The sequence below is a fragment of the Acomys minous genome (assembly GCF_964271855.1).
Source record: "Acomys minous genome assembly, chromosome: 8".
In the NCBI taxonomy this organism is placed as follows: Eukaryota; Metazoa; Chordata; class Mammalia; order Rodentia; family Muridae; genus Acomys; species Acomys minous.
This window is the reverse complement of record NC_140489.1, coordinates 9,579,688-9,602,926: the sequence shown is the minus strand read 5'-3', so window position 1 is coordinate 9,602,926 and position 23,239 is coordinate 9,579,688. Positions and strand designations below refer to the sequence as shown.

Here is a 23,239-nt window from a genome sequence, read left to right as displayed (position 1 = left end):
TAGACCAGAGCTAGTGGAATGTCTGACATCTAATTTTCCTTACTTGGAACTCAGATTAGGACAGCTCTGGGAAGCCACAAAAACTCAGCCTGGAAAACGTCTATCCACGGTGAAAATGAAAGAGAAACAAAGGTCACAATGCTACACTGTCCATCCTGTGCATCTCTACATGGTCACAATGGAAAGGCCCACTTGGAACCTCTCCCTCACAACTAGGTTGTCTCTTCATGGCTTCCCAGACCAGGAGTAACCTCGAAGGGGTCCCAGGGGAAGTCAGGTAAGGTGTGAAGCGTGTCTAGCCAGTTTCACATCCATCCACGTGGAGAATTTCCTCCTAAATAAAGTCTATGGACAAGCTTCTGGCTTCCACACCACAGTGGTCTGTGACACACGGTGACCACAGGACAAATTCCGTCACTTCCCTGCGGCGCGCAGCCTCGCCGATAAGGAGCACGCCACACTCAAGATTCTTCTGACAGCATTTATTGATCAGCTCTTTTTGATGGCAGATGCGAAGGACCCCGAGTCCCCCAAAACCCACTGCTTATATGCTGTTTCGGGAGGCGTGCCGAGTCCTCATTGGCTCACTCAAAGTGCCTAATTAGCATGTAGTAAAACACGCTTTGCGCAAACGCATTAGTGAATGGTTTCGCGCCATACGCAGGCGCACTCAAGGCCAGACAGCAGTGAAGAACCAGGAAGCAGGAAACCGGCGCCATCTTGTAATGGCGATTGTGGCCCCTAACACTTCCCTTTGCCTGAGTTTAGAGCAGGGTTTTTATAGCGAAGTATTGCTGACTTTGGAGCTGCAGGACACTGTCTGGGAGGGTCATCCTGCACACTGTGGGAAGTTGTGAGGTGACCCTGGCCTCTGTCCATAGCAGGGTAACTCTCCCAGTTGTGATAACCCAAAATGCCTCCAGACGTAGCCCGTGGACCCTAGTGGGGCACGTTACCCATGGTAAGACCCATTCCTTTATAGAGCTTGATGCTCAGACCACACACAAACCAGATTCTGGCAATTCCAAATGTGCCACCACCACCCATGGCCCCAGATTACTCTCTACCTACCAAAGGCCCCTCAAGACCCAGCTCCAGGCTTTCAGCCATGCTTTTGGCCCTGAACAAGGACCTACCGGAAGGGCTCTCCTAGGCTCTCCACGGTTCCAGCTAGCTTAGGAGAAAGGGAAGCCCTGAAGGGAGAACACCCGGGAAGGGAGGCCTGCTGTGGGCCCTGACTGCCCACTACACTTGATTCTGACTGTCCTACCTGCCAAACCCGCAGCCCCCTGTGCTCAGCAGTAGCACCTGTGGCCACCAGCATTGCACGCTCTATCGGCTCACCCACGTGTTTCACCCTTGCAGGCCTGTATCCACAGACCCCCTCATTAACTAATTCCCAATTAAACCCTGTGATAGTGCCATCTGTTTCCTGCCTGTTAAAACCAGTAACGCTGAACTTGGGATGAGCAGTGAAATCAGCCCCTGACCACAGCATGGCTCTGTCATGGCTTTCTGTTCCAACAAGCTCGCTTTCTGCTGCCCCCGTTTGAATGGCACCCCGCATCTCTGCAGCCTTCTAATCTGGGACACTAATGCTCTTAGAGTATTCTTTCTCCACCTCTGGTTATTTCTGTCCACTTCATCTTCTCTGCTGGACTCAGAGATTTGGGAGGAGACAAGGAAGGGATTGTATCTCACCCTATATACCTAGAATTATTTTTGCTTGTTTCCCATTTTTCTTCACTACCTGAACACACTCTTTTTTAAAGGTAGTTTTTGGAGAGGTCTATACAACTCCCAGCTTTTAGGAGTCTCGAGATTCATCCTTTGGTTTTTAGATTCTATTCCCCAAGCCTGTACCTGCATCTCTGAGTGATGTGACTCCCCCGGGCATAGCATTTTCAAAAACCCATCTTCTCATTGCAGGGGTCTGACCGAGTGCTTTGTGTACCCTTGGCCCTTAAATGTTTAACTCTGGGGTTTTCCTTGGACTGCTCGAGGCTGAACAAGACCTCCCGACAATCACTGTCCACTCACGAAGACCAAACTAACTAAGCGCCTGGGTTGTTGGGGCCAGGGCTTTGGTCAGTGCTCTTCCCATGTGGACAACTGATTTATCGTACTCTCACTTATGGCTCCCAACCCCATAAACAACTTTACAGCAGGGGGAGCTGGAAACCCACCTGTCCCGCCTGCCCACCATACTCAGGTTCTGGCTACCCTACCTGTAAAACCAGGCAGCCCCCACTGCCCAGAAGGCAGCACACTTCCCCCCTCACCCATGTTTGACCCTTGCAGGCCTGTATGCACAGCCCTTTCATTTATGTATTACCAATTAAGTCCTTGTTTAAATAGATCCAAAGTCAATAAAAAAATTATTGTGAGTGGTTTCAGTGGAAACAAAGTGAGCTGATGCCCTGGCTTGTCCTTAACGAAAGTTACTACTGTCCAAGCCAGGGAGGCTAGGAGCCTGGGAGCAGCTGATGATACAGACAGAAGGAGGCCTAAAATTCCATCACAGGCTGCAAAAGACAATTCCCAGTAAGAATGACTGGCATTCAATTAGAGAAGATGCCCGGAAAACAGAGAAAACCTACAATGAAGGTTGTAGCTGGATGTTTGGCTACTCTATCGTTTTCTTCTTCCCACCTCCCTACACCACGCCATCCCTTCGAACACTAGGCAGGAGAGGAAGAAGGTTAGAGAGGAAGAGGGAGTCAGTGTCATTCCACTACTTCCTGCTGACTAGAGCCACTGAGTACCTTGGGGCAAGTTTGATCCTCTTAGTTAGGACATCTCCAACCAGCAGCAACACAGCAGCAGCAGCAGCAAGGCAGCAGGAGCAGCAGGAGCAGCAGGGGCAGCAGGGGCAGCAGGAGCAGCAGGGGCAGCAGGAGCAGCAGGGGCAGCAGGAGCAGCAGGGGCAGCAGGAGCAGCAGGAGTAGGGAAGACAGCGGGGGCAGCAGGGGCCGCAGGAGCAGCAGGGGCAGCAGGAGCAGCGGTGGCAGCGGGGGCAGTGAGGGCAGTGGGGGCAGCAGGGGCAGCAGGGGCAGCAGGAGCAGGGAAGACAGCAGGGGCAGCAGGAGCAGGGAAGACAGCAGGAGCAGCAGGGGCAGCAGGGGCAGCAGGGGCAGGGAAGACAGCAGGAGCAGCAGGGGCAGCAGGGGCAGCAGGAGCAGGGAAGACAGCAGGAGCAGCAGGAGCAGCAGGGGCAGCAGGGGCAGCAGGGGCAGCAGGGGCAGCAGGGGCAGGGAAGACAGCAGGGGCCGCAGGGGCAGCAGGAGCAGGGGAGACAGCGGGGGCAGCAGGGGCCGCAGGAGCAGCGGGGACAGCAGGGGCAGCAGGGGCAGCAGGAGCAGCGGGGACAGCAGGGGCCGCAGGAGCAGCAGGGGCAGCAGGAGCAGCAGGGACAGCAGGGGCAGCGGTGGCAGCGGGGGCAGTGAGGGCAGTGGGGGCAGCAGGAGCAGTGGGGGCAGTGGAGGCAGCGCGGGGGGGCAGTGGGGAGCAGCAGGAGGGGCAGCAGGAGCTGCGGGGGCAGTAGGAGTAGCCGCCATCACCTTGCTTGGACTCTGGCATCTATACACCTTTAAAGAGTCTCCAGAATTCCAAACAAAAGCTAACCTTACCTGGCAATATCATGCTCTGCCAGAACAGAAGACAAATCATAGTCAGCTGCTGTGGACAATCTGAAGTAGTCCCATATCCCATATCAGGGATTAAAACAAAAGCATATCCCCATAACATTTGAGTGCTTTTAAAGAAACCAAAATTCTCACTACAGAAGGTGGCATCCATAGCTTCCAAAGCTAAGCACTAGGACACTGAATGTAAGTCCTCACCACTGTCTGCCAGCTCAGGCCAAACCTCAAACACAAAAGGTTACCACAGCATCCAGAGGAGCTGGCTGTGCAGGATGACAGAAGCTGAGCCCACCAGCTGGTGGCCCCAGAGCCTGAAGACGTCCCAGAGCAGTGAAACCCACACTGCAGTATAGAAGAATGCCAATTTAAAACATGGCTGATTTGGCATGAGATCACATCCGTAGATCTTCTAGGTCTGTGTGATCCAGCTGGAATATAAACACATCTTAAATCCAGGAGACAGAGGCAAACAGATTTGAGTTCAAAACCAGCCTGCTATAGAGCACGTATCAGGTAAATAAAAGTGTAGGTCCAGGTGTGGTTGTATATGCCTTTAATCCCAAACAAAGGTAAAGTCAGTTTGTAGAAGGAAGCACCCATGTTTGAAAGTTATGTCTAATTGAGTGATAGAAAAGGTGACGAATCAGAGAAGATTTGACAGAATAGGATTCGCCCGACTCTGATGAGAGAGGAAGAGGAAGCTACTTCAGAGGTAGTTTTACACACAGAGAAAAGGTAGTTTTATCAGGACAGTAATAGAGAGATGAGCTGCAAAGAGAGAATTCAGGTAAAGACGGAATAAGAGAACAGGAAGGAGCCAGGAGATTAGAGCAGATTGCTGGAGTTAGTTTGAGGCCAAGTAGAGCAATTCCAGGCCTAGAGAAAATCCAGATTGTTTAAATTACCTGGGAGAGGAGTTTGAGCCAGAACAGCTTAGTTGAACTCACCAGTTCAGAGCTCATTAAGAACAAAAAAGGGTGAGCTTATTAAGCAGTGAGTCTCAGAGGCCAAACACATTCTAGGCCTAGGTTAGATTGTATAGAAGCTAGAAGCTTCCAGGACTAGGCCTAGGCCAGCAAGAGGAGGCAGTAAGCCTCCGGAGAGAACAATTGAACCAGGAGAATAAGTTACATTTACACTGTAGTGTGTCACACTATGTGTTTTCACAGCTGCCCCAAAGCTAGGAAGTAGGCCAAACGGTACTGTGGACATCTGCGAGGGATCAATGGGACTGAGAGGCCTGAATCCTGGGCCTGAATCTAGGTGAGGGTATCTTCTTTCATGGCCTGCATGAGGCAGGGTCTATGCCAGTGTAGCTGGCAGGTCCTCTTCGGGCCTCTCTGAACCTCTAGTGAGAACTCGGGGGCATAAATGAAGAAATCCACTGCTCTGTCACTTCAGAGGTGGGCATGGAGAAAGGATGTAGCCTTCTTGAAGAAGTGTTCTCCGAAGGGCGAGGGCCTAAGGAAAAGGTGACCGTATGATGTGGATGGAGGCCTAGGTCATCCCAGAAGTGGTATCCCTCAGAGGTGTGCACACTCACGCACACACACACAAGCACATAGCATGTATGTTCTCACGTGCACACACCCACACTCTGTATACTCTCTTGATCGCCCATTCCAAACACTGTGTGTAGTGCATGTAATACATGCCTGTGTGCATGCAGATGTGCACACACATGTATGTGCATGCACGTGGGGCCAGACACTGGTGTTGGGCATCTTCCTGTATCATGCTTTTTTCTTTTTTGTTATTGTGTGTGTGTGGAGGGTTGAACAAGTGCTATGGTGTGCATATGGAGGTCAGAGAAACACTGTAGACTCAGCTCTCTCCTTCCAGACTTATGTGCATCCCAGGAATCAAACTCGGGCTCGTGAGGTGAGTGCTTTCCTGGCTGAGCCATCTTGTTGGTCCTCCACCTGACTTTTAAGACAAAAATCTGTCATGAACCTGGAGCCACTGATTCAGCAAGGCTGGCCAGCCAATGAGTTTCAAAGATCTATATATCTCTATCTCCCCAGTGCCGGGATTTCAGATATGTGCCACCATGCCTGACTTTTATGTGGGTACTGGGGATCTGAACCCAAGTCCTCAAGCTTGGCAAGCACCTGAGATCTTTCCAGCCCCCCAACCTCACCCCTTAAACTCGTATTTGATCTGATAAAGTACCCCAGCATGACATGTGACTAGACATCTATGCAGTATTTCCAACTGCCAACTTAGATGTGGCTTAGACTCAGTGCATCCTCATCTCAAATCCTTTGCCCTGAAAGCTTGTTTTCTACTTCCATCTGTCCTCCATTCACCGTCCATCTGTCCACAATGGTACCCACAAGTACAAACATGCACACTGGCCTTTTCCTCCTGGATTCTGGTTCTCTGCTGCCTAAGCAGGACCACGGGAAGGCATCTGTGACCTTCATTACTGCCTGTTACCAGAGGTGCCACACACTAATTAGGTGCCAGCCTTGCTCTCTGACCCTGCCTTGACCTTTTCCTACATCCTTTTCCACACCTTGTCACAGGCAGGTCTTCCAAGATGCAAATGAGTGTTGCGTGACAAAACTTTTCCTGGGGAAATGTAGCCCACACATCTACTGTCCCTAGCTAGGGATCCCACGGCAGACCAAAGAATAGATACACCAAAGTTAACAGTGAGTTTTCTTGGGGTTACTTACAGGAATGTGAGTGAGGGTGTAAAATAACTTTTATTTGCCTGTTTCAATTGTTGTCTCAGAAATGTATTGCCTGTCTGCTAACTCAGGCCTAGTCCTGGAAGCTACTAGCCTCCGTACAATCTAACCTAGGCCTAGAATGTTTTCAGCCTCTGAAACTTTTGCTTAATAAGCTCATCCTTTCCTGTTCTGAACTCTGGGCTGCTGGCTCAACTCAGCTGATCTCTGCTTGGCCTCAAACTAACCCCAGCAATCTGCTCTAATCTTCTGCCTCCTCATTTTCTGGCTCATTCTGTCTTCACCTGTTTCCAGCTTGTTTCTCATTCAACCTCTCTGTAAAACGCTCCTGGTAAAACTGCCTCCTCTTCTCTCCACACTGCCCTTCTAGTAGCTTCGCTTTCCCCTCTCCTGAGAGTTCAGCATATCCTAGTCTGTCAAATCTGTCTCTGCTTTGTCACTTTTTCTGCCAAATTAAACATCAATTCCAAACATGGGTGTTTCCTTCATTGTTTGGGGTTAAAGACATGTACTACCATGACTGGACCTAAGCTTGCTCTATACCAGGCTGGCCTTGAACTCAGATCTGTTTGCCTCTGTCTCCAGGATTAAAGGCATGACTGTATTCCAGCCGGATCACACAGACCTAGAAAGTCTTTTGATGTGGTCTCTTGCCAGAGCAGCCATGTTCTGAATTAAAATTCCTCTACATGAGGCGTCATTTACAGGAGCAGAAATGACTCTCAAAGACAGCTGACTACCAATGCCACCCAGCATAGGTGACGGTTGAGAGTCGAGGGTCGAAACACCTCAAGGAGATGAGCACCGAGATTTCCAGATGCTTTATTAGTCACTCACTATCACACTTCACTCAGACATCCCGATACCTCTCCTAGTCTGCTGAGTGCAGCTGCAGCCTGGCCGATGGTTCACAGGCAAGGCCCTCCATCTGTCCCCGAGTACTGAGTGGTCCACACTGGGCTTCCTTCTCTAGGTCTGGGCCCGGTCTGGTCTGGTCTCTGATGGGTCTTTGGACTGGGGGACATGTGTTCAACTTGATCGGCACAGTGGTGTGGTCTTAGTTGGTAAACATCATGGCCATCCTGGAGTGGTCTTGCACTCAGCTTATATACCCTATGTTGGGAGGATTGTACCCCCTCTTAGCCAATGCGGCATCGGGATATGTCACTCACTCTACATTATGCTCATCACTATGTTCAGGTGGACAACTTATGTTGTTTCTTATCATGGCAAACGTACAGGTTTACTTATCACTACCAATTTAAGTTTTGGTACAGCTAAGTCCTCTGTTCTACGTGTTCTCTACACTCACAGGCTGGGAACCTGGAGCACACTGCACAGCCTGCAGGCAGCTCATCAGGTTGGAGAGTGCCCTTTCTCGTGACCAGTTAGTATAAACCTCTTCCAGGCAGCTTGGCTGGTTTCTGCTTCTTCCAGGTCTGGATTCAGAGCTGTCTTTGCAGCTCAGCTCCCTTCCCTCTGGGGCAGGGTTTTTCAGCTTTTACTGCTTACACTGGCAGGGAGGGGCCTAGTGAATCTAGTCAATTTCAGGAGTTTCTAAAGGTTTTTTGAGTCCTTTACTATTAAAGAGCTTCCTTGATGTGAAGAGAGAGACAGCATGACCAAGGTAACTCTTATAAAGGACGTTTAATTGGGGCTGGCTTACAGTTGTTTCAGTGGTTTAGTCCACTGTCATCATGGTGGGACCATGGCAGTGTGCAGGTAGACATGGTGCTGGAAAAGCCGAGAATTCTACATTTGACCCAAAGGCAGCCAAGAAGAGACTCCAACTCCACACTGGATGGACCTTGGACACAGGAAACCTCAAAGTCCACCTCCACATCAACACACTTCCTCCAGCAAGACCATATGACCCAATAGTGCCACTCCCTGTGGACCAACCATTTAAACACACGAGCCTATGGGGGCCAAACCTAAGAGACAGAATGCTTCAATCTGGGAAGAGACTGTTCCCTAACACTCCGTTCCTTCCTCCAGCTCTTACACGCGTCTATCCCCACCTCCTTCAGCAAGGATCGATGAGCCCTGAAGGGGTGACTATAGATGTCCACCTATGACTAATAAATATGTCACCATGCCACAGCAACCGTCACCAGTGGTTATGAATTGAGGCTGTAACAGTGATCTGTGGGCAAAAACAGATGTTTAGAAGGGTTAGACAGGTGCATCACAGCCATCTAGAAAAACCATTCCAGTAGTTCCCCAGTGGGACCTATGACCTCCCCAGCCACAGGTTTTTGTCCTGGCTTACAGACATTTACTCTCTTTTGCGGAGTGGGCCTTAAGTCCAAACGGAAGGCTACTGGTTTTACCCACAGCAGCTGAGCCACTATTGCGTAAGTAGGTAAATCTTACCTAGCCTGTCAGTATTTCATCACTCAGGATCCATAGCCAACCGGAAAATGTTGGTGACAGCTGCCTTCACGGGCTTGCTTTGGCTATGAAAGCCACCAGGGAGGGTGGACATTTATAGTTTGTCCCAGCTCAATTTCTCGATGTCCCAGAATCAAAGCATGCATATGTGGTGTCTTTGGCAATAGTGTTTCACTGTCTAGTTCTGGGATATGACCAACAGCTGTAGCAATAGCCCCTCATGGTTTGTGGGGACTTATAGGCTTCCCTGGCTGACAACTCACGAGGAGGTAGGCCACCCTCAGCACTGGGGTTTTCACTGAGTAATCTGATGGCCTCTGAGACCTTCCTTTTGGGTTTAAATCCATTTTTCCTTTCAGTTAACCCAGCCTGAGTAGGATTATATGGTAGGTGGAAGTGCCACTGTACCTGGTTGTCTCTCCAAAGCTGCAGAGCACTCAGAGGTTAGCTTCACGTCTATGTACCAAAGCCTCTGCCAGAGGATGGGCAGCAAAGCACCATCCCACCACAAAGGCAACCTTGGTGAAGCTCTCTCACTGTTGTCATCTGTTCTCAGTTGGTGTCAGGTCATTCCAGAAGTTCCCAACTACGAAGATACTAAAGTCAAATGTCAGTAGGTGTGGTTCCTCCTTCCGCTTCTTCCCTCAGGGTGTCCAGGCACTGCTACACACCGCAAAGGATGAAGTAGAGCCCAGAACAGTGGGGGCCACAGGACCCCTGCCTGGAGGACCTTCACCAAGGTCCTCAGGGTTACAGCTCTCCAGCCCAGAAGGGAGGGAGAAGTCCTTCCCTGAAGTTCTCAGTGTTACAGCCTTGTGGGAGATGGTAGCCCACGATCTGCTTCCTCCCTTTGGAGCGTCCAGGCACCAGAGGAAGAAAGGAAGCCTAGGTGGGCAGGTGGGCAGGTCCAAGGATCCAGGTCCAGTGGTGACCGCCCAGAGAGAAAAAGCTCTCTCCGAAGTAGCTCTCCAAGTGTTGCAGCCTTTTAGCTCAGACTCAGCAACTCTCAGATCAGTTGGTGAAGCAGCTTGTACCTGTTTATTCAGAGTGGATAAGGGGTATATATGGTCTTTGGGGGAGTGGGAGGGGATTCCAGGGTAGGCATGTATCACTGGTTGGGATGGGATGCTGGTGATGCTCTTATTGGCATGGAGAGGAATTCCAGGTGCCAGGCTACATGATCAATCACCTTGAGAACTGTGGAGGTCGGGGGTTGGGGGGTCTGGGCAATGTGCACCAGGGCATGCAAGCTCAGAACAGGTAGAGACTGGTCCTTACTCCTGCCGACCTCAAGACTGAGATTTCCATGGTCTGGACATGCTCCACCTTGCTCTACTTCCACACCAGATTCCCTGGTGGCACAGTCCACAGCCCCACAAGCAAGGTCTAATACAGCATGCACAGGTGCCAGCCGTTTGTACAACTGCTTCCTCACAGATGGAGGCTGGCACAAAGCATGGAGAGCAGGCACTAACTTAACTAGCTCCCTGTAATCCTTGGCCATTCTGTTTCCAGATCCTGGAGTTCTCCCAGAGCCTCCCTGCACTCTCCACATCAGAGCAACTCAACAGGCCTGGTTTAATCTGCTCAGACCTACCACCCAGGGCCCAAAGGGGACGGTCTTGTTCTCTCTTGCTGCACCTGCTGGCTTCCTGAGTTAGACAGGCCTTGGGTTGGCATGGTAGCTGTTGCCTCCTGTTCACCATACCCTGACGGAGCAAACCATCTCCCGTAGAATAACCTTTTATCTGGGAGGTAAATACCCTTTTTAATTTGGGGGATAATTACCTACCCCATGCCTGGCTTAGCTGGCTATCTTTACTTGTTTGTTCTATTGTGTGTATCTTCTGTGGACTGCTCCTCGGGCTTTAAAGCCATCCAGGTCTTCTGCACACAGTTTGGCTTTCCATCACTTTTTCCTTAGGATCTATACCTTGTCACAAATTCTACCACATTCTTTGACAACCCAGACTCTGCTTCTGCTTTGCCTTATCTCCTACAGGCTGTGCTCTCACTTTATGGACACTGCATGCTGGCCTAAACCACTGAGCTCTACCAATGCCTTTCCTACTTTATAAAGAGCCACCAATGGACTCAGCCAGCCTCGAGGTCCCTGCTGGATCAGCCTGCCCTTTAACTCTTCTGTGAACACATTCTATCTGGCCCAGTGAATTGGGGTTCAAACACAGCTCTTATTCCCAGTCCATTAGGGACTGGTTGCTCTCAGACTCCGGTTATGCAGCCTTTGCCATAAGGAGGAATGGGATGTTACAATGCTCAGCTTTCCTGCCTCCACAGCAGTCAAGACTGATCCCATCCACTCCCATGTCTCACAGTCTCACAACCCACACTGCGACGGGCTTTCATTGCTCGTTTAAGTCTCCTTAACTTGAGAAGTTCATGTGCTGAGTATTTCCTGATGGCCTCCATTTCCTGTACTGGACCACTATAAAGGGCCCCCATCTACGTTGGGTCAAAGATCTCTTCTATTTTTCTACTTAAGATCAGGCTTGATGGGTGTCTTCTACTGCTTTTGCCACCTCTCTCTCATCCTCTCATTTATCTAGTTTACTTGCCAGATCAGATGCTAAAACAAAGGATGCTGCCACATCTCCCCTCCTGGTTGCAAGTGTTCCTCTAGGCAAACAGGTTCTGGCTGACATCTTGGCTTCAGCTACATTTTCAACTATATCCAAAGAGGCCAAGCAACCTCTGTCCCTGCTTGCTAACAGTCTCAACTCTTCTGTGCTGCAAAATATCCTCTAAGTCTTTAACTGTTTCAGGTGTCTTCACATGGTGCCCCTGTACCTCATCAAACCCCATCTCCCACAGACGACACTCCTATTCCAGATGGCTCAGTCTCAGTTGCACATCTCACTACCTGTAACAAGAACCATGCAGCAAGTGCTGTCACAGCACAAAGGCACGTTAGCACACAGCACAGGGAAGTGACACTGTGTGGGGACTTCCTCTGCAGAGGCGCTACCCACCAAGCCTCTCAGCCTCACCACCCACAGGCAGGAGGGTGCTCTCACTCCTCCCAATTCATCTTTGGTTCTGTCATGTCCCTGTTCAGACACCAATTATGGTGTGTGACAAAACTTTTCCTGAGGAGATCCAACACACATCTCACCCAAGACACAAACTTATGACAGACCAAAATGCAGATACCACCAAAGTTCAACTGGGTGAACCACAGAGTTTTATTGGGGTTACTCACAGACACAGAAAGGCACTCCAACACTCAAAGGCAACTCCACCACTGAACTCCATACCAGCACAGGCGACAGCTCACAAAGTGGGGAATCTGGAGCACACTGCACAGCCTGCAGGCAGCTCAACACTGGAGAGTGTCCTTTCTTGATGCCTCAGTTGGTCTTCTAGGCAGCTGGTCTGGTCTGAATCTTCTTTCTAGCTTTCCTCCTTTGAAAGTGTTCTTTGCAGCTCAGCTTCCTTCCCTCTGAGGGGAACTCGCAGCTTTTATTGGCTACTCTGGCAGGGAGGGGCCTAGTGAATCTGGTCAATTTCAGGAGCTTCCTGAAGCAACTGAGTTGCTTACCTTCCTGTTCAAGGAGCCCCTGCTGCCAGGTGTGGTGGCACTTGCCTTTAATCCTAGCACTCAGGAGGCAGAGGCAGGCGATTTCTGTGAGTTTGAGGCTAGTCTAATCTGCAAAGTGAATCTAGGACAGCCAAGGCTACACAGAGAAACCTTGTCTCAAAAAACCAAAGAAACCAAACCAAACCAAACCAAACCAAAAAAACCAAAAACCAAAACCAAAACGAAAGCAAGCAAGCAAGCTTCCCTGCAGGATGGATGTTTCCATCTCCACACAACAGTGAGAACAGATCAATATTCAGTGACACATCTTCCTCATCACAGTACTGGAAGACGAGTCCAGCTGCCATCAAGCCATCAGTCTTGTTTGTTTTTTGCTTTTTGTTTTTTTGAGACAGGGTCTCTCCGTGTAACATTGGCTGTCCTGGACTTTATTTGTAAACCAGGCTGGCCTCGAACTCACAGCAGTTACAGGAATTGCTGGGATTACAGGCGTGCGTCACCACGCCCGGCTCTCATCCCTGTCTTGTCCTTCCCCTTTCCTCTCCAGCCTCAGGAAAGCATCCTGCACCTTACTTCGTCATGTCCCTAAGCTAGACCGTCCCCACCCTTCCCTTGCAGACTTGTCACACACCCTGCAGGATGATACAGGGTTTCTGGTTTCCATCAGGCATGTGAACTGCCAGAGGACAAGGGAGACACCTTGCTCACCAAGGAACTTTTTGCACTGTGCTTTGCATCATGGTGTCCAGCAAACGTCAAATGGATCGAGGGTGTGCAACCGTGGCCTGTGCACCGTGACACCAGGACGCTGGCAGCATTGGCTTATTTCTGTGAAGCCCAGATACCTTTTTGTTCTGTGGCACAAACGCAATAGCTTTCAGGTCTACTCTTTCCTGATTTGCACTTGTACCATGCTTACTATGTTGACAGTATTTATTTTTAAATTAACTAGGGGCCTTGCTTCTCTTTAACTATTTATTTAAAGGAAAATATCAACTCACTTAAGAGACTAATCGTGTTTTTTTTTTTCCTGCAAAAATGCCCGTTCCAGCCTGCCAGACTTGCTTGCACATTGGTTTTAGGTGCACATTCAGTAACCTGCAGACCAAACTTACTCTCAGAACCGCCTACCATACCTCTCACTTTCGATTCCTTTTGTTTTCTTGCAAAGCTCTGGTGAGAACAACTGAAAATGCTTTGCTTGGCAAAAGCAAAGCAAGGGCTAAGTAAGACACATCGATTTTTCAGTGCCTTGGGCTGGGGATGTAGCTGAAGGCTCCAGTGTTTGTGCAACGTGCTCTAGGCTTATCGACTAAGGCAGCTCCTAAACCATCAGCCTGAGTGCCTAAAGTCTCTTGCACCTTAAATCTACAGTCCAACTCCCTAGTGCTCTCCCTCAATATAGGATGTCAGACACTGGCAACTCCAAAAAGGACTGTTGTCCAAGTAGAGAATTAGAATGCTAAGCATCTTCTCTCATAAAGAGCTACTAGAGAGCCGGGCGTGGTGGCCCACGCCTTTAATCCCAGCACTTGGGAGGCAGAGGCAGGTGGATGGCTGTGAGTTCGAGGCCAGCCTGGTCCACCAAGTGAGTCTAGGACAGCCAAGGCTACACAGAGAAACCTTGTCTCGAAAAACCTAAAATGAAAAAATAAAAACTAAAGAGCTACTATGAGAGAAGTCAAAGACTCTAATGATTCCTGGTCTCCATAAAGTTTTCTCACAGGCCTACGACTACTGCAAATTAAAGAATCACCATCTCAAAAGCCCTGGGACGCCCAGATTTAGCGGGAGCAAGAAAGCGCCTGTACTGGTCAGACTGTCCCTCCTGGGCCTGGTCGATAGGTGGGGCTTGCAGGTAGAAGTCTTACAGGGAGCAGTTGATGGGTGCGGCCTCAGTGGGTCCAATCTCCAAGACGTAAAGTGGGCGGTGCCTACGGAGGGGTCAAGAGTTTGTCTTGTGGGTGAGTCCTGCATAGAGGAACCTTAGCATGGGGGGCTATGAGGAACTCGGTGGAGTCTACACTTGGACAGAGGTGGGTGGAGCCTGTCCTAGTTCCTTTTGCTCGGGTGGGCAGGGATGAAGGGAGAGGCATGAGCTCTGTGGGCGGGGCCTCAATGAGTCCCGCCCGTGAAGCGTGCGGTGGGCGGAGTCTACCCCGGGGCTGGCGGCATTTTCCCTCGCGGGCGGGGCCTAATAGCCTAAGGAAACCGCCGCTCGCGCGGTCCCGGGTTTCCTAAGCTCCGCACGAGCGTCGCCGCGACTAGGCTGACGGGACGGCGCTTATCTTAAGCGCCTGGACGGCTGCAGAATACTTGCCATACGTTTCACATGTGCATTTCTGCTCCTCACTGTCCTCTGCTCTCCTCCCCGCCCCGGCTCAGCGGCCGTGACATCGTCGCCTCCGTCGTGCCCACACGCCCCCCCCTCCCTCTCGTAACTGCCTTCCTGGTGGCTCTACCAAAACCTTCAGACCCGGGCAACGCGGCCGCACACGAGCGGATTGGCACCGAGGGGGTGGGGACAGGCCGCGCAGTGGGCGGGGCGACGCTGCGGAGCGTTAGGGCACGTGGGGCCGTATCGGCCAATGGCGTGGCTCCGTTGAGGACGGCGGGGCGGGGAGAGGGCGGCGTGGGGCCGGCGAGGGGCGGGGCCTATCGCGGGGGCGGGGCCTGCCGTGAGAGGGGCGGAGAGACGCCGCCGCCGCTGCTGCCGCCGCCGCCGCCGCCGCCGCGGCTGCCGCAGCCTCTGGGAGCCTGGAAAAGGGGAAGCGAGAGCGGACGAGCGACTCAGTCCCCGGGCGGCGGCTGCAGCGGCGGCGGCGGCGGCCGGGGCGGCGTGACGGCCGGGCCGGGGGCGCTTCTGCTGCTGCAGCGGCGGTGGCGGCAGGCGGCGGCAGGGGCGGCGGCGGCGGCGGCCCGCACCAGCCATGCCGAATAAAAACAAGAAGGAGAAAGTGAGTCGGGGCTGGGGGGCTCCGGTACCGGGTCGGGGGGGCGTCCCCGCGTTGGCGGGTAGGGGCGGGGCGGCAGGTCGTCCAGCCTCGCGGGCGGGCCCAGGGCGCTGGCAGATTGCATGGAGCTGAGGAGGCCGCCTAGGTTCTGAGGTGGCGCTGAGGTGCCTCGGTCGCTCCGGGTGGCAGCGGATGCTCCGTGCAGTGCTCTGCGTGGCGGGGGCTGGGGGGCTGGAGCGTTCCAGACTCGCCTCAGAAACATTCGTGAGGTTTAAGGGCGGGTCGAGAGCACTGCCTAAGATTGGGTTTATCTGTGCCTGCTTGGAGTTTTTAACGTGGTTCCCCCCGCCCCATCCCCCTAACACAGACACGAAGAGAAACGGAATGAAACCTCCTGGTGCTGTGAATATACTCAGTATGATGTAGTTGGCTGCTGACGTATTAAAGCCACCAGAGGCTGAGTGATATGAATCAATTTGGAAACTGCATGTGAGCTTAGCGGTCCAAATATTGAGAACACTAATTGGGTTTGTGTGTTTGTCTTTGTGATCATTCCCAGGAACCACCGAAACCGGTGAAAAGTGGAAAAGGTTCAAAAGACGGACAAGACGCAGCAGAACCAGAGGTAACTGCTGCCACGTACTCGTTGTTTTTCTTGAGCAGCTTTTAGTCTAAAGCAGAGAGCAATAAAAAACAAAGTCTCCTAAAGTGGGTCTCCATATGAGACTTTAGGAAGTGTTTTCATATGAGTTACTTATTTTTTTCCACTTTTTATTAAAATGCGCACCGTGAAGCTGACATTTTAAAATAATTTTGTGGCCTCTAATGTAGCTCAAGCCTTCCCAGTGAACTGGCCTTAAATGGAGCCTCTAGCTCAATTCCATGTTCCTTTTAGCATTAGGGTCTGCTCCTCCTACGTTTTCTGTTTGTCAGGTGGCTCTCAGTGACTCTTCCATGGTCCTTGCTTTCCTTGATGTCCTGGGCAAGCGTCTCTTTTTTGCTGATGTCTGGTCCTTTTCAACTATAGTGTGGGCATGTTTTGATATCTCTAATTTGGGTACTTTAAAAAAAATTATTTTTTTAAAAAGGCTTCTATTTCTTTTCCCTCCAGCTCTTCTATCCTCACTGATGAGTTTGACTTTGCTTACGTCTGGGTTTTGGCTTAATTTGACTATCTGGAATGACCCCTGGGGTCACTTGGTGGAATCTGTGATCTTTAGAGTTGTTCCCTGGGGGGGGGGGGGGGAGTCTGCAGGCCAGCCACTTCCCTTTCGCCTTTTCTTGTACTTCATTGTCTTGGAACTAGAGCACCCAAACCAAGGATCCCAGAGCTGTGGGTTCATTCTTTAATTTAAGGACACCTAGAAGCTACTCTTCAGTCGGCTCTGTTCTCCAGAGCTGGCTCAGTGAGATCTTACCCACACACATTTCTGATTTGTGGCTGTTGGGCCTCCCTTCCTGCAAGCCACATTAGAATGAGTTAAATTCTGCATGAAAGGAAAAAAAAAAAAACCAAACCAACCCTGCAGTTAACTATCGATACTCTGCAGGGTTATTTCAGCTCCAGGTTGTCCCCCCCCCCCTCATGTGGTGTGTTCTAAGCCTCCCTCCTCTGCAGCAGGTGGTTCATCCCAGCAAATCTGTTGCCCTCCCTAGAGCCGAAAGCAGAAATCCAAAAGGTTCCCGAAATACCAGTGGTTAGGATTGTCGGTGCCAGTCTTTGCCTGCCCTTTCTGTACAGCAGATCATGACGTTTTCCTGTGGCACGCTTGTGTTTGACTGTAGTTTGAGAGCCAGCCCTTCAGCAATTTTGACAGCAAGTGTAGTCGCTTTGCAGGGGTATGCGCTGTGTGCTTTGCTGCCTCGTCGTGGGAACTGCTAAAACTTCTTTCTTACTGATCCCCAAAGCGTCCTTGCTCAAACATACTTATCTCCCATTACTGTTGGGGGTCACAGGGAAATATCAGTACTCGTGTTTCATCTCTGCCTCGTTTAGCAGAAAGAACTATGCTATAAGGATAGGCTAGATAATGTTAGGTTTGGACTTGAAAAACCCATCGCAGTTCAAAGATGCCCAGACCACTGCTGTGTAAAAAAGTGCCTGTGAAGTACATTGGGGATTGTGCTGTCAGCTGTGCAAGGCTCTTGAGTGTGGCCTGCAGTGTCCAGTGTGCGGCCCCAGTTGTCTTTTTGTATCTTTTCTAGTGCTTCTGTCTAAGAACTGGAGTCAGAGCTTGAAATGACCACTGACATATTGGGCACTTCCCTCCCCCTCGGAAGGATGCTCCAGGCAGCATGGCATACTAGGCATGACCCTTGGCAGATCACTCTGCAAATTATTTTGCAGGAGTACAAATCAAGGCACCTTAGTTCCTGTGAACTCTGGCTTGATGCTTCCTTTCTCATCTCTGTTTCCCTTTCCTCAGCCCTCAACTCTATTCTTTCCTTCTAGTCCCACCCACTTACTGAGTATGGCTGACTCAGCAATTGAGTTAAGTCGTTACTGCACACGCTTTTCTTCTCCTGTTACTCTGAATTCGAGTATTTTAACCCAAAGGGTTTGGTATTCCCATGGTGCTCGTCGAGCCCTTCTGACGTCATGTCAGTTAGTTGTTCATGTGGCCCCATGAAGGTGGCTCCAAGCTGGACAGTTTCCACACTCCAGCTTCACAGCCTGGGGAGGGGAACAGGGCAGATGCTCAGCCATGGCTGAGCTGCCAGAAGGCTTGAGGAGTCATCCCAGCAGACATTCCAGAAGGTAATGCGGCTGACGTAACATACCATGTCAAGTATGTGGAGAGTCTTTACAGTAGATGTCTGGCTGGTGGTCCCCCAGCCTCACGAGGACAAGGTATCAAGTGGTTTACATCACAGAACACTTCTTGGCTAGAACATGGGCATAAGGAAGGGACAGTTCTGGAGTGAAAGACAGCATGAGACACAGGAAGGTATTCCAGGCTGAGAGTTAGAGAGCAAACACATCACGAGTGACGCACTCACCTGCCTTATCAAACATGTTTCCCTCACCTCTCAGACAGCTTAGTGAGCTAAAGATTTGGAGGGTCGTTTTTAACTGTGTGGGACAGAATAAGCCCTGTAAGATGTATAGTGGCATAGATCTGTTAGTGCAGCAACAAATTCTGTTAAAGGTGGTTACTGCTGCTGGGCAGGTCCTGCCTTGTTCTAGGAATTTCTTCAATGACATGTAGTACACTTCTCTTTTCTTGTCTTCCTTGTCAAAAAGTATGTTAAAGTTTGACTTGTTGTTTATTCCCATGTGTTGTAGAAATAAACATTTCTGTCCAGTGATAGATTACAGGTTTAATTTGTAGTATATTTTTAACTGACAGGTCACAGCTTGCCCATGGGCCACTTGAAGCTGGAAAATGTGGACATGGATAGAAAGAACAAATTAACATTTGGATATAGAGGAACATGACTAGGCACATTTTTAAAATCTTTAAGAAATTACACTGAGAGCCAGACATTTGTTTTGCTGGGTCAGGCCACTGGATGGCGTTGTAGTATTGCCTTCTTGTGTTTTTAAAATCTTTGTACTTTGTCCAAAGTGGGCACTTTAAAACGTGTTTGTGATACTCTGTCTGGATTTTGCATGCCGGGCTCAGGGGTGTTTGAAAGTCTTCTCCAGCGTTTCTTATGTAACATCCAATGCTTGGGAAGAAACCTGAGCATCCCTCCCTCAGACTCGGTGTCTCACTTGGACACCACTTACCTTTATGACTCATCTGTCCTTTTTGCATTTTGCTGCCTTTACCCACCAGCATCCTGGAGCAAGGGAGAGTAAGACTGAGGCTTGGGTGGTAAAACAATGTTTTTCTGTAAATTAAACTGAAATGTATAGAAATTACTAATTTAATAACAAAGCCATTACATCTAAACATAAGTAAAGTTTTTATGAAAGTATCTTCCGAAATTGATTTAGGGCTCTCTGTTCATCGTCTGTGGAACAGGCATCTTTTTGAGTAAGTTAGAAAAGGATTATGGGTATGGTTTGGAAAGAGTCAGCTGGTGACTTATCTGATGCCCTCGGGAAGGGCCAAAGCCTTCCACAGGTTGGCTGGCTCTTGGACCTAAGGCCCTTGCCCAGTGCTTAGGTGCATAGAGAGATGGTGCAGCTTGTACGGAGAGTTTGGGAGTTGTTAAGAAATGACTGCCCTGGGCTGGCTGCCTTTGGGGCCTCCGAAGCCCCCGGGTCTTCCTCCAGCTCCCACTCCGGCCAAATGTAAGCTGATAGGCGGGAGCCCTGGGGCCTGCACACGGCCTGTGCCTAGTCTCCATGCTGGCCATATCCAGCCAGGTGCTTCATTAGAGGCTGCTCTGGGGCTCTGTGTGCTTGTCCTTGGCCTCACCCACTAACTGCCAGTGGCCAGCATTGCTGGCTGTCTCCAGAGGACAGACTCGCCGTCTCCCAGAAAAGACGCTCTACAGAGTGTGCACATTTGCCTCCAGAGTGCATCTGGCATGCTCTGCCTGGATGCTTCCATGTTGAACAGCAGTGCTCAGACGAAAGGGAAGGGCCCTTTACACTCCTCAAAGGCTCTGCGAACCCAAACAGCTTTTATGTAGGTGGGTTACAGCTATCTTCCCATATTTTTCATATTAGAAATTAAAACTGAAAATTTTTAGTGTTCATCAGTTCAGCTAATAATAGCAGTAAAACTCATTACATGTTAACAAAAATAGCATTTGTGTGAAAATAACTTTTTTAAAAATTCACTGAAAAGAGGGGCATTGCTCTAGGTTTTTCAGAATTCAAGTTGCTTGGCTCCATGTTCAGCCCATTTTGATAACACTTGTACAGTTCAGAAAACCCTTCATGAGACTTAACAGAGCTCGGTAAGTCACGTCTGTTACTGTGAAGACAACTGGGCTTCCTGGATCCCTTAGAGCATCTAAAGGGCCTCTCTTGGTAGCAGCCCCAGAGATACTTTAAGGACAGCTGTTTCAGAATACCCTTCTGAGCACTGGCAAGATGGCTCCGTGAGATAAGTCACCGACTGCCATTCCTAACAACTTGAGCTCAGCTCTTGGGACCCACGTGGTAGAAGAGAATTGACTCCTGTAAGTTGGCTTCTGGCCCCTGGCACACATGCACACCAGATAAGAATGTAAAACAGGCTGGAGAGATGGCTCAGTGGTTAAGAGCACTGACTGCTCTTCCTGAGGACCCGGGTTCAATTCCCAGCACCTACATGGCAGCTCACAACTGTCTGTAACTCTAAGATCTCACACCCTCACATAGACATACATACATGCAGGCACAACACCATTGCACATTTAAAAAACAATTTAAAAAATGAATACCCTTCCAGTCTTTCAAAAAAAAAAAAAAACAACTGATGGAGGCTTTCAATTTTTCAAGCTTTTAAAATTGATGTATATGAATGTCTGTCTGCATGTATGTGTGTGTGCTGTGTGTGCCTAGTGCCCATAGAGGCCAGATGCCTTGGCTCTGGAATTACGGGGGGTGGTGGTGGTGAGCTGCCCTGTCGGTGCTAAGGTGAAGCCCAGGTCCTCTGCAAGGAGGTGCTGCTAACTCTGAGCTGCCTGCCCAGTTCAGGGGAAGGTTTTCTTTCCTTGGACCATATTTCTTTTGTTTTTAAAACTTGGGTAGTATTTTGTTGTCACTTGCTGTAGCATACTGCCTTGGGCCACCTTGCTTTCCTGGGACTCGCCCTGGAGGACAAGTGTTTAACATGACCCGTGATTCATTTTTTTATTCTCTGTGTTAATTAGGACTTATGGTCAAGAAGTATTTGGTTGTTGGACTTAAAAGGCGCTTAGAAAGTTGGGAATTTAGTCCAGGCATGGAGCACGTCCCTAGCGAGTGCACAGCACGTAATGACTAGTGCAGAGAGAAAGAAAGCTCAAGTTGGGTTGCTTGCTCGCAATATAAGTTATAAGTAACCTTTAACCAGTATTCGTCTTATTATTTTTGATCCCCATAGGACTTTCAGTGCAGAATGTTCAATATTATTTAAAGTAAGTGAGATTGTACTAGCTCAGATGATTATGACAGTCAGGACTGAGACAGGGTCTTAACTGTGTAGTCCAGGCTAGCCTCTTACCTCAGCCACTCAAATGTTGAGATCATAGCTATGTGCCACCACACCTGGGACACAGGACTTTTTCTTCTGTTTTGTAACGTTTTAAACAATAGAAAAATTTTAGTTGACAAAGAGAATAATTGTCTTATAGCTCTTACTTTAAAACGTCAGAGATAAATCTATCAATCTATCTATCTATCTAGTTTGTTTTAACTTAAAGCATTTCAGAATGGAATTTCCACTGAAATGTGTTTCTAATTCCCACTTTGGGAACTGCTTTGTGGTAGAACATATTTTTACTGTATTTTGCAAAATAGTAGCACTTATAGTTGGCTGATAAACAGATGATGGACGGATGGGTTGGGTAAGTGGATGGATGGATAGATTTCTGGCCTGGGCATCTTTAGTCCTATGTGAGTGAGCGTAGTGCTGAGGATTAGGGAAGATAAAAAGATGAATGCTGTCCTGACCTGTTAAGAATCCAGTGTTGGTTCTGGGATGGGACACGTGCCCTTGTTGCCTCTGGACACTGTGCACTTGGGAGCTTCTAGCCACTCCCACTTGGTTGGTGTTGAATGAGGGGGGCTAGTGGGGCCCATCTCCTAGGAGGAGCCAGATGCAGCTTGGGTGAAGAGGGCAGGTTCTTTCCAAACCTAAGAAGGCAGGCCCAAGTCCGTGGGACAGGTAGGGGTAGAGGTGGGGAAAGAACTTAGCCGTGGAGGCACAGGCAGCTGCAGAGGGAGCACAGGCGTGGGGTGATGTTTCCCTGCCCTGGCGAGGAGCTAGCTGGCCACCAACTAACAGCCCAGCCACTGGCCTGGGTCACAGGATGTCTTCTTGAGGCACAAGACAACTGCTCTGAAAGTTTCAGTGATGGGAAGAACCTACAGTGTTTCCCACATGCTTCTCCCCCTCCTCCTGGGACCAGGCTGACCACTACTGTCTTGCCCCCTGTCCTCCCCCAGGCTTTGGGAGCAGTCCTCAGCAGGTGCTTAGCCTCTGCTGAGCAGTGGTGTTTCCCATCCCACAGATCCCGGGCTTCTCCACGTGGGGGAGTGAGAGAGCAAGCCTAGAGTGTAAGCTCCAGGGAGAGACTATGCACCTTATTTAACTCAGGATGCACTGAGCTGTCCTTTATCTTTTTGTGGTTTTTGTTAAGAACCGTCATAGTGATAAATTAGTTCCCCACACTGTGTAGCCTCCAGGGGTTACTGCTGACAAACACTAGTTTCGTCCAGGGAGGAGCTGAGAAGTTGGCCACATCAAGTGATTTCAAAAGTAAACTTAAAATCAAGTTCCTTGGTGCTTTAACCACGTTTCAAGTGGGCAGTGGCCACATGGGACAAGTAGCTGCCAGATGTAGAGTATTCACAGTGCCTGACAAGAGTGAATGTAATTTAACGCAGCTTCACTGGCTCTCTTTAATAATACAACCCACCAGGTCTCAGATTTAACTTTTACATGAAGAAAAGATATAAATGGGCAAGAGAAGAAAATAGGTAAACTTAGAAAAACGAGGAACCGCAGAGGAGTGCACCCTGGGGAGGTGGGCGTGCTCTGGGCCTCATCTCCGGCCACTTGCTTTTGTGGCCTCGGTGGAGATGAGCCCTCTGTCTCTCTCCTGGCTCTGGTATTTATTCCCTCTCAGAGTCCTCAGAATTAAACTTTCTGCAGCTGGCAAAGAGCCCCTCTCAGAGCCCGCATGAGGGAAATAGTTTGCTGCTCTGGACAATCTAAATCAGCCCCATATTCCACACCTGAGATTAAAACAAAAACATGTTTACATATCGTAACTGAGGTTTTAAAGGCACCAAAACTTCCACAATAATTCTTGCTACTAGCGGTCACAGCTCTGATTCCCTCCTTACCACTAGGAACCAGGCTGGCAGATTTGCTCAAGTCTGTGGTCAATGCTAATCAGAAA

The 23,239-nt window shown here is 49.8% G+C and overlaps 1 protein-coding gene and 1 long non-coding RNA gene across 9 annotated transcripts in view; one reads left to right on the top strand and one right to left on the bottom strand.

Annotated features, from left to right (window-relative positions):
- Positions 1 to 7,893: 7,893 nt before the first annotated feature.
- Positions 7,894 to 14,792, bottom strand: LOC311603910. Of its 2 annotated transcripts, none has more exons than XR_014781325.1 (3): positions 11,955 to 14,792; positions 9,143 to 9,320; positions 7,894 to 8,486 (listed from the first exon to the last, which is right to left on the bottom strand). It is a non-coding gene; the product is annotated as an uncharacterized lncRNA (long non-coding RNA). The 2 variants fall into 2 exon arrangements; XR_014781326.1 differs by having other exon boundaries at positions 9,143 to 14,227; positions 14,614 to 14,792.
- Positions 14,793 to 15,027: 235 nt separating this feature from the next.
- PPP2R5C (protein phosphatase 2 regulatory subunit B'gamma) overlaps positions 15,028 to 23,239 on the top strand; it is a 128,366-nt gene continuing 120,154 nt past the window's right edge. For 3 of the 7 annotated variants that reach the window (XM_084793489.1, XM_084793490.1, XM_084793492.1), the window contains exons 1-2: positions 15,029 to 15,250; positions 15,807 to 15,872. In XM_084793489.1, coding sequence (XP_084649615.1) covers positions 15,224 to 15,250; positions 15,807 to 15,872 — 93 coding nt within the window. In that variant the 5' untranslated portion in view covers positions 15,029 to 15,223. Of the gene's footprint in view, positions 15,251 to 15,806; positions 15,873 to 23,239 lie in introns of all 7 variants that reach the window. The other 4 variants (XM_084793494.1, XM_084793495.1, XM_084793487.1 and 1 more) reach the window with 3 other exon arrangements.